Here is a 13,186-nt window from a genome sequence, read left to right on the forward strand (position 1 = left end):
TTAAAAAAGATAGAGCAGGATTCACAACCGTTGTAGATACGGTACTATGAGTCACAGGTACGTTAACAACAGCTACCGCCAACTTTTGCACTAACATTGATCGAACATGCAATCAAGATGCATTAATATTTACTAGTGAGTGGAATGCAAAAGTTAGAAATAATAAAAAGGATTGGTAGCCAGAAAGCATGGACTTGGAGATAGAAATGAGGCTGGACATCGAATGACTGAATTTTGTGTGTCCAATGATTTATTCATAACAAATGCCTCTGTAAAAAAAAAAGACATAAAAGATGTCTTTACACATGAGCCTCACCTAATGTTCTGCACAGGAATCAGACTGACTATATCTGTGGAAAGACTTGCTGAAGCAGTTCAAGATCAGCAGTTAAAACTTGGTCAGGTGTTGACTGTGGAACAGACCCTCAATTACACATGTGCTCAAACTGGAGCTGAAGTAAATGAAAACAATTCCACAAGAACCAAAATTCAACCTTGAGTCTATCTGAATTTAAAAATCATCTCCAAGGGAGCTCTGGTGGCCTAGTGGCAAGAAGCTGCACTGCAGTCCCAGAGGTGTGCGGTTCAAATCCACCAGATGCTCAACTGGAGAAGAAGGGCCAATCTCCTCCTGTACCAGTCAGATCCAATTTGACGGTACACACACAAAAAACAAAATTTTAAAAAAAATGTTATAAAAAAATCATCTCCAAAATAGGTTTGAGGCCTTGAACACTAATGATCAAAGACCAGAGGAGTTGTGAAATGACATCAAAGATATGATCCATGAGAAGAACAAAAAGTCAGTTGTTAAAAAGACAGAAGAGAGAAAACCCAAAATGGACATCAGAAGAGACTCTGAAATTTTCATTAGAGCACTGAGTAGCTAAAACAATGCAAAGAAATGCTGAAGTCAAAGAGATGAACAGAAGATTTCAATGGGCAGCTGGAGAGGACACACCAACATCTTATAATGGAATGTGCAAAGAGCTGGAGTTGAAGAATAAAAGGTGAATAATTTGCTTGGAATTCCTAAAGTTGAGAGAACAGAAAAATATATCCAAGCCATGAATTGAAGTACTGTGAGATACTATGGACAAAATCTTGAACGATCCAGGAAGCATCAAAAGAAGACAGAAAGAACACACAGTCACTGTAGTAGGAAGAATGGACACTGAAATATTTCAGGAAGTACCACATGAACCTTGCTTGCTAAAACTGAGGAGGACCTGAAGCACTTCAAGGACTGTAGTCTTCAATATGGATTGAAGTTCAACATCAAGAAGACAAAAACTCTCACCACTGGGCCAACTGGCAGCACTAAGATAGATGGAGAACAGATTGAGTTTGTTAACCATTTCAGTTTGTTTGGCTCCATAATCAACACTCTTGGCACCAGTGGTTAGGAATTCGAAAGAAGAACTGCACTGGAAAACTCTGCTGTCAAGGACCTCTCCAGAGCACTGAGAGACAATGATGTCAGTCTAGAGACTAAGGTGTGCCTGATCCAAGGAAACACTATATGGTTTAAAAACAGTAAAGGGTTGTATCTTTCCTCCATATCTATTCAGTCTCTACACTGAGCAAATCATCTGAGAAGCTGGACTGTAAGAATAGTAATGGAGGGGAACTCCGGTGGCCTAGTGGCAAGAAGCTGCACTGTGATCCCAGAGGCGCACGGTTCGAATCCACCAGATGCTCTGTTGGGGAAGAAGAGACAATCTCCTCCTGTACCAGTCAGATCTGATTTGACAGGACACACACACACAAATTATAAAATAAAATTTTTTTAAAAGAATAGTAATGGGGCATTAAGATGAGAGGAAGATTCATCGACAACCTGCGTTATGCAGATGACACAACTTTGCTTGCCCAAAGTGAGGTCTTGAAACATTTGCTGCAGAAGATCAAAGACTACAGCCTACAATACGGATTACATCTCAACATCAAGAAAACAAAAAGTTCTTACCACCGGATCGATAAGCTATATCATGATTGCTGGAGAAAAGACTGAAACTGTCAACACTTTCATCTTACCAGGATCCACAATCAGCATCTTTGGTACCAGCAGTCAGGAGATCAGGAGACGTATTATAGTGGGAAAGTCTGCTATCGGGTCCCTCTCCAAAGTACTGAGGAGCAATGATAGTTTAGTTTGAAAACTAAGTGCACCTGATTCAATCCAGGGCATGGTCTTTTCAATCACTTCTTACGCCTCTGAGCGCTGAGAGCCAGACAGTGAATCAGGATGACACTCAGGGCTGAGGTACTGGAGAAGAGTACTGACTATCCCATGGAGTGCCCAAAGAACAAACAGGTGTGTCCTGGAGAAGGTGCAGCCAGTGCTCCCGGGAAGCAAGGAGGGATGGTATGTTGCCAGGAGAGGCTGTATCTTGGAAAGGGACGTAATGCTTGGAAAGGCAGAGAGTAGATAAGGGAGGGAAATCCCCTCAGCAAGACTGACTGACAGACTGACCACTGTGATGGGCTCAAGTGTGTCAGAGATGATGAGGATGGCACAGGACAGGACGAGTTCCAGGTACGTTGTTCAAAGGGTCACTATGAGTCAGACTTGAAGGCATCTAACAATACAACATGTCCAAAGAATGTGAGACAAAGCTTTTTCTGTTGAGAGGTGGAGGTGGGCACCAGAGCCTGGGTGGTCATCCCAAGTATGCTGGGGTGGCCTGGGGTCAGGGAGCTGACCCCTCAGGCCTGGGCTCTCAAGGCAGATAAAAGCCAGGTCACCTCTATTCATCGATGATGCTCTCTTTCCATCCTGGACTTTGCTGGAGTTTCCTGGAAGAGGCTCCCTGGGCTTTGAATGGAATGGGGCAGGAGCCTGTGGAATGGAGCCAGTTTTCAGAAACAAGAGTTAAAGCCTGCGGACTCACGTGTGATGGACATTTGCTTTGTATGTGTGACTGTCCAGCACCTGGACGATAAAGCTGCAGCTCTGAGGAAGCAGCCACCACCGACAGCCCGTCCGTTCGAGTGCACAAGGCGTCCACACCCCCGCCAGACACTCCAGCTGGAGCTCTGACCCACCCACATCGGCCCCAAGACACATGTCTCCGGACACTCACCTCCTGGCCCAGTGCCCCTATCACAGTCCCACTGGGCACAGGACCTGAGATCACACACAGAACTTGAGGCAGGTTGTTGATTTTTTTTTTAATTATTTTTGTATATATGTACCTTCCCATACATTTAATCGTGCTAATGCGAAACCTATACTTGGACCAAGAGGCAGTCGTCAGAACAGAGCAGGGTAACACTGCATGGTTCAAAACTGGGAAAGGCGTACGCCAGGGATGTGTCCTGTCTCCATACCTTTTCAACCTGTATGCAGAGCAGATTATCCGGGAGGCCGGGCTCTATGAGGAGAAATGTGGCGTCAGGATTGGTGGAAGATCTATCAACAATCTGCGTTATGCAGAGGACACAACCCTGCTCACTGAAACTGAGGAGGACTTCATGCACTTGCTGCAGAGGATCAAGGACTGCAGCCTTCAGTATGGACTGAGGCTCAATGTCAAGAAGACAAAGATTCTCACCACTGGACCAATTGGTAGCATCAGGATGGATGGCGAAGAGATTGAGATTGTTCACAGCTTCAGTTTGCTCAGCTCCACGGTCAACACTCTTGGCACCAGCACCCAGGAAATCAAGAAACGTATTGCGATGGGAAAGTCTGCTGCTAGGGACCTCTCTAAAGTACTCAAGAGCAACAGTGTCTCTCTGGAGACCAAGGTGCGTCTGATACAGGCCATGGTCTTTGCAATCACTTGTTATGCATCAGAGAGTTGGACAATGACTAGGGAGGACAGAAGGAGAACTGATGCCTTTGAGCTGTGGTGCTGGAGAAGAATATTGAATGTACCATGGACTGCCAAGAAAACAAACAGATTCATCCTGGAGAGGGTGAAGCCAGAATGCTCCTTGGAGTCAAGGATTCTGGGGCTTCGTCTGACATACTTTGGGCATGTTGCAAGGAGGGACAGGTACTTGGAGAGGGACATCATGCTTGGGAGGGTGGAGGGACGGCACAAGAGGGGAAGACCCTCTATGAGGTGGATTGATTCAGTGACTGGGGTAATTGGAATGGGTGTGTCAGAGGCAGTGCAATTGGCACAGGATAGAGCAGGATTTAGGACTGTTGTTGTACATAGGGTCGCTATGAGTCACAAACGACTCGACGGCACATAACAACAACAACAACAACAACACGTACCTTCAAATCAGATCTGACTAGTACAGGAGGAGACTCCTTCTCCAGAAGAGCATCTGGTGGACTTAAACCCTGCACCTCTGGGATTGCAGTGCAGCTTCTTGCCACTAGTCCACCAGAGCTCGCCAGAACTTGAGTTCTAAGGAACCTGAAAGCTCCTGCCTTTGTGCTTTGGGGAGCTATTGTGGACTGAATTGTGCCATCCCCCAAAACGTGCTGTAAATCCTAACCCCTTAGGGTGGTTATGGAAGGTATCTTGGAGGCACAGTAAGGAGTGTGCTGAGCTCTTAACCAAAAATCCATCCGGGGCTCCCAAAGGAGGAACTGAGTCATGGCGGACACAGGGACCCCTGATGGCACAATGACTAAGCATTGGGCAGCTAACGGAAAAGTCAGCAGTTCAAAACCCCCAGCTGCTCCAAGGCAGAAAGATGAGGTCATCTGCTCCCATGAAAATGAGATGTGGACACCTATGGGGTGGTTCATGCTGTCCTGTGGGGTCACCACGAGTCGAGTTCACGTGAAGCAATAGGTTTCTAGTTGTTTCAGTTCCATCTGAGGACAGGTTCTGAAGTAACAAGGCACCATCAGTGTAGAATGTGGCTTAGATCACAACCAACACCTACTATGTTACCACTTCATTAATACAAAATCTACTTCCAACTGGACCCGAATCCACTAAAAACCCACTAGGGAAGCTCTCATGGCTAAGGAGTCGCCACTACCAACCTAAAGGCAGGCAGTTCAAATCTACCAACTGCTCTGCAGGAGAAAGATGGGCAATTTCCTCCCATGCAACTTTCAGCCTCTGAAAATCCACTGGAGGGTCAGCTACGAGCCAGTTCTGACTTGACGGCACATAAGAAGAAACCCACTTCTTCAAGCTGGTAGATTTCTATGGGTACAGACTGCCACAGCTTTCTCCCAACAGGTGGGTTCAAACTGTCAGTCTTTTAGTTAGGAGCTGAGTGTTTAACCACGATGCCTCCCAGTGCTCCCTATAACCATCCCTACCCAGTGCTGTTGAAACCCATTCAGGGTGTCCCCCTTTGTGTTTCTACAATCAACATCCATGAGAACAGCAGTCAGAAAAACAAAAGATGTGCCGCATTGGAAAATCTGCTGCCAAAGATCTTTCCAAACTGCTAAAGAGCAAGGATGTCAGTTCAAAGACTAAGGTGCACTTGATTCAAGTCATGGTCTTTAAATTACTTCCTATGCATCTAAAAATTAATAAATAAGGATGACAGCAGAATCGATGCCTTTGAGTTGGGGTGTTGGAGATGAGTTCTTAATATCCCATGAACTGCCAAGAGAACAAACAAGTCTACCCTAGAGAAAGTGCAACCAAGATGCTCATTAGAGGCAAGGACAGTGAAATTTCACCTCACATATTTTGGGCATACTGTCAGAAGGGGCTAGTCCTTGGAAAAGGGACATCATGCTGGGAAAGGTGGAGTCAGGGAAAGAGAGGAAGAGCCTCAACAAGCTGGATTGACACAGTGACTGTAACAATGGGCTCAAGCAGATCAGAGATAGTGATGATGGTACAAGATAGTGACTCACTCAGCTCTGTCATAATAGAGACGCTATAAGTTGTAAATGACTCAGTGGCACCTAACATCTAACAATCAGTGTAGGGTACGTTTTAATTCAGTCTCATTTGAGACAGAAGAGCAGCACATTTGATAAACAGAGACGGAGGAAAAAGAAATGCCACACTACAAGCTCTCTCCAAGGAACCAAGGAATGAGGAACAGGAGATGCATAGACTCAAGGATCTTTTCCTGGAGCCCAGAGAGAGAGAGAGAGCATCTTCTGTCCGCTCAGCTTCGAGTCTCAGAGGCCCTTGGTCGGCCTCACAGTCAGACACACAAGTGTCCTAAAAAAAAGCTGAGGGAAAAAACCCTAAACTCAAGAAAATTCTACTCTCTGGTCTAGCTGGGCCCCTGGAAGGGGTAGCTTGTGCTTGACCATTAACCTAAAGGTCTGAAGCAGTCCAGTGGTGCTGTGAAAGAAAGGCCTGGCTATCTGCCTCCCTGGAGACAACAGGCAGGAAGTCCTCTGGGGATCTACTGTCACAAATAGGTCCCCAGGCTGGAATCCACTCATGATTCCAGAATGCTAACTCATTCAATCTGGCTCTGGTCTACATGCTTCCAGCCACGTGGAACAAGCCCACCACCATTCTGTTCCTGCCGTAGGGCCCCTCAGCCCAGCTCAGGGACACCAAGAAGCCCAGAGGTGGCACAACTTCTGCCATACAACTACGGCTGGACAAGCTCCTTGTGGCCCAGACTTGGAAAGTCACTGGGGAAGGGGGACTCTGGAGCTGCTTCACGAATGCCAGGAGGCCCCCTGAGGCACCCACTTCCTCTTTCCCCACTCAGGCTCTGATCACTGGAGTTTATTCACTTCTGCCAAACATCAGAGACCTAAGGTCCTGAGGGGAAAATGAGTCTCAATCCTGGGTGTTCCCCCAGCGCTGGGCTGCAAAGGCAGATACCAAGCCCGCCTCCAAAGATGTCATGAAGGTCATTCACAGGGCCATGATACTCCAGAGATGAGAAAACTGAGGGTCACGGAAGACCCCTGCCCTGGTCACAGCTGGCTGGAACCAAGACTGATTGAGGGATGCCACATCAGTCAAGGGGAAGCCCTGACCAAGGAGACCCTCCAGGCCTGGACTCAGGGGAGCAGGGCCCCAGCTTGGCCCCTCACTGCAGTGCAGTCCATCATCCGGCCAATCACTCTGGCCCTGGGGACTGAGAGCAGAGGGGCAGGGTGGCCAGAACTGGGAGCTCCACCTTGGGGGACGGGCTTCGGCAGAGACAGCAGGCTGCTGGAGCGGAGGAAGAAAGAAGGCCAGAGGCAGGCCCGCCTTTAATCACCAAAGTTACACAGAGGCAGCAGGAGTGTCCAACCTCAGGGCCACCCCACCCCATGGAGTGATTCAGAAGTGGCCAGAGTCCAGCCTTTCTGTCCTGGGGGTGGTGTGGTCAATGTCCCAGTTCATAAATCCAAGGACCCCCAATCTCCACGCCAGACCTACAGGAGCGAGGGGTGCAGAGCTACAATGTCTGAAGTGCCTGGTCCCCAGGCTGCGCACCAGCCTCTCCTACCGTTCCTCCATCACAGCTCACGGCCCCCTTCAGGAGAGCAGCAGCAGGTCAGTGCAGCGGGGGCTGATGGAAGAGGAGGCGAGAGGAGACGAGGGTGGAGGGCTCGGCCAAGGCAGGAGCAAACGGCTGGCAGCAGATGGACAGACGGCCCTCAGAGCAGAAAGGCCTTGCTCTCTGACAGCTGCAGGGGCCCACTGTCCCTCATGTGTCGAAACGGCCCCACAAGATGGAACAGTGCCAGGAGGGCGGCGACAGCCAGGACTGCACTCAGCACGGCTGTGGAGGACGGAAAGACAGACATGGGAGTCAGGGCATGGAGTGGTGGGGCGTAGAGATTTCAGCCCACCCCTTCTCCCAGCCCCTTCACCCTTGGTGGTTTGGGGAGGCCCTGGTCATCTCACCAGCGACTGTAATGACTTCCAGGGCAGTCTGGTTTTCAGATGGGTCCACGTCCTGGTCCCCAGATGGGTCCGCATTCTGCTCCCAGGTACTGCTGACGTAGGTGACCCTCTCCAGGTTCACGGGGGCCACGGTGGATGTGACATTCTTTCCCTGGAGGGTCTCAGTAGTCCCTGTGAGGAGCTCAAGCATTCAGTAGCATGGAAGGGGGTACCCAGGCCATGGAGTTCTAGATCCCAGGGGACCCCAGGGGCTCACCCCCGGCCAGAGTCCACAAAGCTGCCACCCCTCACTGTGGCTTGGCAGAAACCCTGGTGGCACAACAGTGGTTAAGTGCTCGACTGCTAGCAGAAAGGTCTGGGGGCTGGAACCCACCAGCTGCTCTTCAGAAGAAGGACGAGGTGGTGTACTTTCTAAAGAGTCGGCCCGGACACCCTGAGGGGCAGTTCTAGTGGGCACCACGGGCCGCAGAGTCAGACTCAAGCAGATGGTAATGGGATTGGTTTGTTCACCATGCTGTGTGGAGCCCTGGTGACGCAGTGGTTTAGAGAGCTCCAAACCCAGCAACTGCTCTGCCGGAGGAAAATGTGCAATCTGCTCTCCTAACGATCTACCAACTTGGACACCCTATGGGGAGGCTCTACACTGCAATCGACTGCCTCCCCACAGGCAGCGTGTGTAAGTGTCCTCAACCCTGATGGCCACAGAGTGGCAGGTGCCCTGTCTACCACAGCACCTCCCACCCAGGTCCCGGGCACGCACCGCAGCCTCGCTCGTCGCTGGAGTCTGGGCAGTCCGCGTGGTCGTCGCAGCGCCACGTGCGTGGGATGCAGGCACCGCCCAGTGCGCAGCGCAGCTCACCCGCCGGGCAGGGCCGGGGGCTGCAGTTGTGAGGGCTCTTACCCGGGCCACCCAGGCAGCCATTGGGTGGTGGGCATCGCCCTTCCTGGGCACAGGGCTTGATGCCTGGGGGTTCGATTCCTGGGTAGTTGAGGGCACAAGGTCAGGCTCCAAATGCCCACCACAGAGGGAGACAGAGGGCCCTAGGTCCCTGGAAGTCCCCTCAGGCAAGGCTAACAGATCTACTTCTCCACCAAGTCCATCTTTCCCAAAAGACCCCGCCCATGCACCTGTTAGCCCCACCTTCCAAAGACTAGCCTCTGTAAGCTCCTCCTCCTGCAAGTCTACTAGCTCCGCCTCCTTGCCAGCCCACCTGCCCAAGCCCCACCTCTCTTCAAGCTGGATACCCATAAATCCCACCCCATCTACCAGCCCTACCAATCCTCTGGCCCCATTCTAGTTTGCCCTGCCTGCCAAGGCCCAATTCTCTGCACGCCGGACCTGCCTTCCCTTTAAGTTCTGCCCCATAAGCCAAGTCCTGCCTCCTTCCCGCCCCACCCCTAAGGCTTCCTCCAACCACCTCAGTCTCTAGCTCTCAGGTCCCGCCCCCTACATGTCCCGCCCCAGGGGCGTGGCCACTCACTGCACTCCTCCTCATCGCTGCCATCTGCGCAATCTCTGTCACTGTCGCAGCGCCAGGCGAAGGGCACACAAAAGCCACTAGTTCGGCACTGGAAGCTGGTGGGCGGGCATGAACCTGCGCTGGGGTCTGCAGGACAAGCCAAGTGAGGCATAGGACTCCCTTACCTGAGTCCAGGCCTTACTCCAGGAACACAAGGGTCATAGACTGCCAACATTAGAATCCAGGGCAAAGGGACAACCTAACGCGCGCCTCTGGCATGTACAGCCCACACATTTCACCCAGGCCTGACTAGTGCGGGTTCCCCGGGTATTCCTTCGACAGACGAGTCATCTAGGGGCAGTAAGGCCAAGGCTCCAGAGCCAGCAGCTGTCAGGATTTGAACCCCGCTCGAGCTAACCCCAACGTTGGTACCAGGTTCCTCAGCCCCCTGGGTATGGGTGTCTCCCCAATGGATGGCTTTTCAGTAGATTTGCAGATCATTCTTCTGAGGCATTTCTGGACTCAAACCACCAACCATTTCTGGTTAGCAATTGAGCAAGTTAACTCTCTAAACCATTCACTCATAACAGCAGTCCCTAAACTGGTAACCTCCTTGCTCCACAAACTAGACGTTCAGTGGAGGTGAAAGCCACGGCTTCTTTGGGCCCTGGCCCTGAGCAGTGCCTGGCGATAGATAGATAAGGTTGCCCGCTGGGCAGACAGAGTCCAGGTACATATGGGCCTTCGTAGGCTCCCAGCAGCTGATCAGGCTACAATCCAAAAAGCTCCGAGAGTGTTGATCCAGAGTCGCAGAGCTGGCCTGGTACCTGGCCAGCAGGACAGAGCCCCAGGGACGGAGGGAGGGGTCATCAGGGTGTCCTCTGGGTGCAGCAGGGCAGGTGTGGAGTGGCCCCAACCCCGCCTTATTCCTTCCTCCTCCTGGTCCTTCTCCCTTCGCGCATGGAAGTCTCTCCTCGCCAGGCCTGCGGCTCATATTGTGTCTGTGTCAGCCGGAAAGGCTGGACACAGCCCGAAGCCTAGTTTCCTTCCCTGCCCACAGGGGTCTACCGGTCTCTAGGCAGTTTCCTCCCCTGGTCCTGCCATTTGCAGCCCTGCAGCACTCGGCCTTCCTCCCAGACTAGCTGGTGCATGTCCCTGTATGGAGCACACCACAGAGCAGGGCAGACCCTGTCCCATGTCCCATAGGGCAGTGATCTCATCAGACAGGAGTTGGAGGGGCCCTCATGGCCTCAGTCTGCTCACTTGTGAGGGGATGTTCTGACCTCAGTGTACTGAGGGTGGAGATGGCTTCTTAAGAGTGTGAGTCTCTGAAGGAACGAGGTACACTTAGCCTGAAAGTGAGGGACTTGGGAGTATAGGGGTGGGCAGAGGTGCTAGAAGGGGACGCTCCCCAAAACTAGGGAGGAGTGTGTGAACCTGGACTCACTTGTGAAAATCAGGGACACCTGTGAGCATGGGAGGTGGCTCTTCTTCACCTCGTAGCCTCAAAAAGGAAAACGGCTGGGGACTTCGGGGAGCACTCACGAGTGATATTAAATTATGGCTCTCCCCCTAAGAACCTGAGGTCACAAGGGCAGAGGGCTAAGCAGCAGAGACTTGGGAAGAGGGTGTCCAGCAGTCGCGAGGAAACGCACCCTCGTGATCTCAGGCTGGGCACTAGCGGCGGGGCTGGGGGTGGAGGGAGCGTCGGAAGACCTAGGTGTCCCTGGAGACACCTTCTAGTGAAGGGCAGCATGGAGGTGACAATAAGAGACGACAGCAGAGCACGAGAGGCGTTTCAGGAGGGCCAGGGCATGATCGTGGAAGGTTAGGGCCGAAGTTGAGGGGCTAGGGATGAGGTCCCCCATTAGGGCCTGCACAGAAGCTAAGACGTCAAAAGACACGTGTGGGGGGGAGTGTACGCGACTGACAGGCCGCGCAGCCAATGGCGAGGCGGTGCCGGCGCAAAGGGTGAGACTTGGTCGTCTCGGGTGCTGCCGTGGGGCTTGCTTACCTGGGGCCTGCGCCGATGGGCCAGCCGAGGTCGGGGTCAAGGTCGGGGTCGTGACGGCGTCCAGGCCCAGGCTGAAGCCCAGCAGCAGCCGCAGCGCCAGGTTCACGGCGGCAGCTCGCCGCGCTCCAGCCCGCGCCATCCTGCAGCTCGTGCGCTGCCTCCGCCGCGCGCCGGCAGGACTCCTCGTTCTGCGCACGCGCACAGCTCCAGCGGGGGACCCTGGGCGGGACCCACGCCGCAGGTCTAGCTGTGCTCCAGGCTACGGTTACCGTAAAAGTTCGAATAGGAAGAAATCCAGAACCCGAAGGCGTGCGTTTTCTATGCCGAGGTCTTGCTAATGTACAGAGCCCACTTGAAATTAGAAATTTTAAAGAATGTAAACGACCTTGTCGGTATCTGTTTACATAATTGCATTTAATATTTTTCGTACAGACCCCAAACATTGCTGTAGTAGTAGTTGCTGTTGTTAGGTGCCATCAAGTCGACTAGACAGACCCATAAATATTCTATGAACACAGTAAATGTTCATTAAAATTAATTTTAAAAAATTCTTTTAAAGATCCTATGAACAGAGCCCATTTTAGCAATCACTTTTTTTTAACGTTGCTGAGAAACTTATTTTTCTTTCTCTCCATAAATACATTGATAACATAATTGGTTATTATTTCAGGACTTGGCTTTTCATTCAGAAAAAGGGAAAAAATGAAGAAGCTGTACATCTGTACATCTCAGCTGCAAACTGGAAGGCTGATGGCTCCTACCTATCCCATTACTCCATGGGAGAAAGACGGGACATAACAGAATAGCCACAAAGATAGTCTTGAAACCTTTGGGGAAGATCTATTCTGCAATATGGAGTTGCTCAGAGTCAAAAATCCACTGGAGGGCACCCAGCAACAGCCATCTTTATGGATGTAGTTCAGCAGGCTTGGGGTTTGTTTTAATTCATTTTAATGAAAGTTTACAGAGACTTTGCATTTCTATTGTTGCACTTTCCTCTCTGCCCAACCTCCCCCCGCCCCAGTTCACTCTTCTCTTTGAAAAGTAAAAGAAAAATTCTTTCATTGTTATACAATCCCTCCCCCCAAGGCCACCCCACTAGGCAGCCTTCATTCTGGACTCCTGTCATGACAATAATACCTAATCCTACATCCCTTTTAAACAGCTCTCTCCTCATCTGTTTCAATGCAGTATACATAATTTATCCCATCTTTCTCAGTCTCCCTCCAACTCTGATGTCAGTCCTGTTTTACAACAGTGGCACTATGCAGTCTTTGTCCTTTTGTGACTGAGATACTTCACTCAGCATAATGTCCTCCAGGGTCACACATTCTGAATAATATTGCATGAGTTTCTTATTTTTCAATGCAGTGTAGTAGTCTATTGTGTGAATATACCACAGCTTCTCTATTCATTCGTTTGTTGATGGGCACTTGGGTTGTTTCCAAGTCTTTGCTATTGGGAACAAAGCCGCAATAAACATGGGTGTGCATATATGTGCTTGGATGTCAGATATGGTCTCTTTGGGGTATATTCCCAGTAGTGGAATTACTGGGTCAAATGGTATTTCTATTTGCAACTTTTTGAGAAAGCGCCATACAGCCTTCCATAGTGGTTGCACCATCAGCAGATCTTTTGAGGTGCCACAAAATGGGTTGGTACCAGCAACCTTAAGGTTAACAGCCAACAGCAGACAGGGCAAGAAGGCACTAGTCTGACACATATCCACTACCGTTCAGCTGATCCTGATCCATGGTGACCCTTGACTCAACTCCCAGTGCCTCTCCCTCTTCTTTCCATTCTTTTCCTCAGGCTGTAACTCTTTATGGGAGGAAGGAAACTGCCTTATCTTTCTCCCAAGGAGCCCCTGGTGGATTTGAACCACCAACTTTTCAGTTAGCAGTAACATATTATGCCCAACTGCAGACTCTTAATTAATAACAAAACTTAACCTCATT

At 50.7% G+C, this 13,186-nt stretch overlaps 1 protein-coding gene across 1 annotated transcript; it reads right to left on the bottom strand.

Moving 5' to 3' along the window:
• Positions 1–7,504: 7,504 nt before the first annotated feature.
• On the bottom strand, positions 7,505–11,367 carry CD320 (CD320 molecule). Its single transcript, XM_006896401.1, has 6 exons — positions 11,229–11,367; positions 10,662–10,718; positions 9,236–9,361; positions 8,515–8,718; positions 7,755–7,925; positions 7,505–7,629 (listed from the first exon to the last, which is right to left on the bottom strand). The coding sequence occupies exons 1-6, from the start codon at positions 11,365–11,367 to the stop codon at positions 7,505–7,507; spliced, it is 822 nt and encodes a 273-aa protein (XP_006896463.1).
• Positions 11,368–13,186: the final 1,819 nt, after the last annotated feature.

The sequence above is a fragment of the Elephantulus edwardii genome, unplaced genomic scaffold (assembly GCF_000299155.1).
Source record: "Elephantulus edwardii isolate Elephantulus edwardi_28Jun2011 unplaced genomic scaffold, EleEdw1.0 scaffold00185, whole genome shotgun sequence".
NCBI lineage: Eukaryota > Metazoa > Chordata > Mammalia > Macroscelidea > Macroscelididae > Elephantulus > Elephantulus edwardii.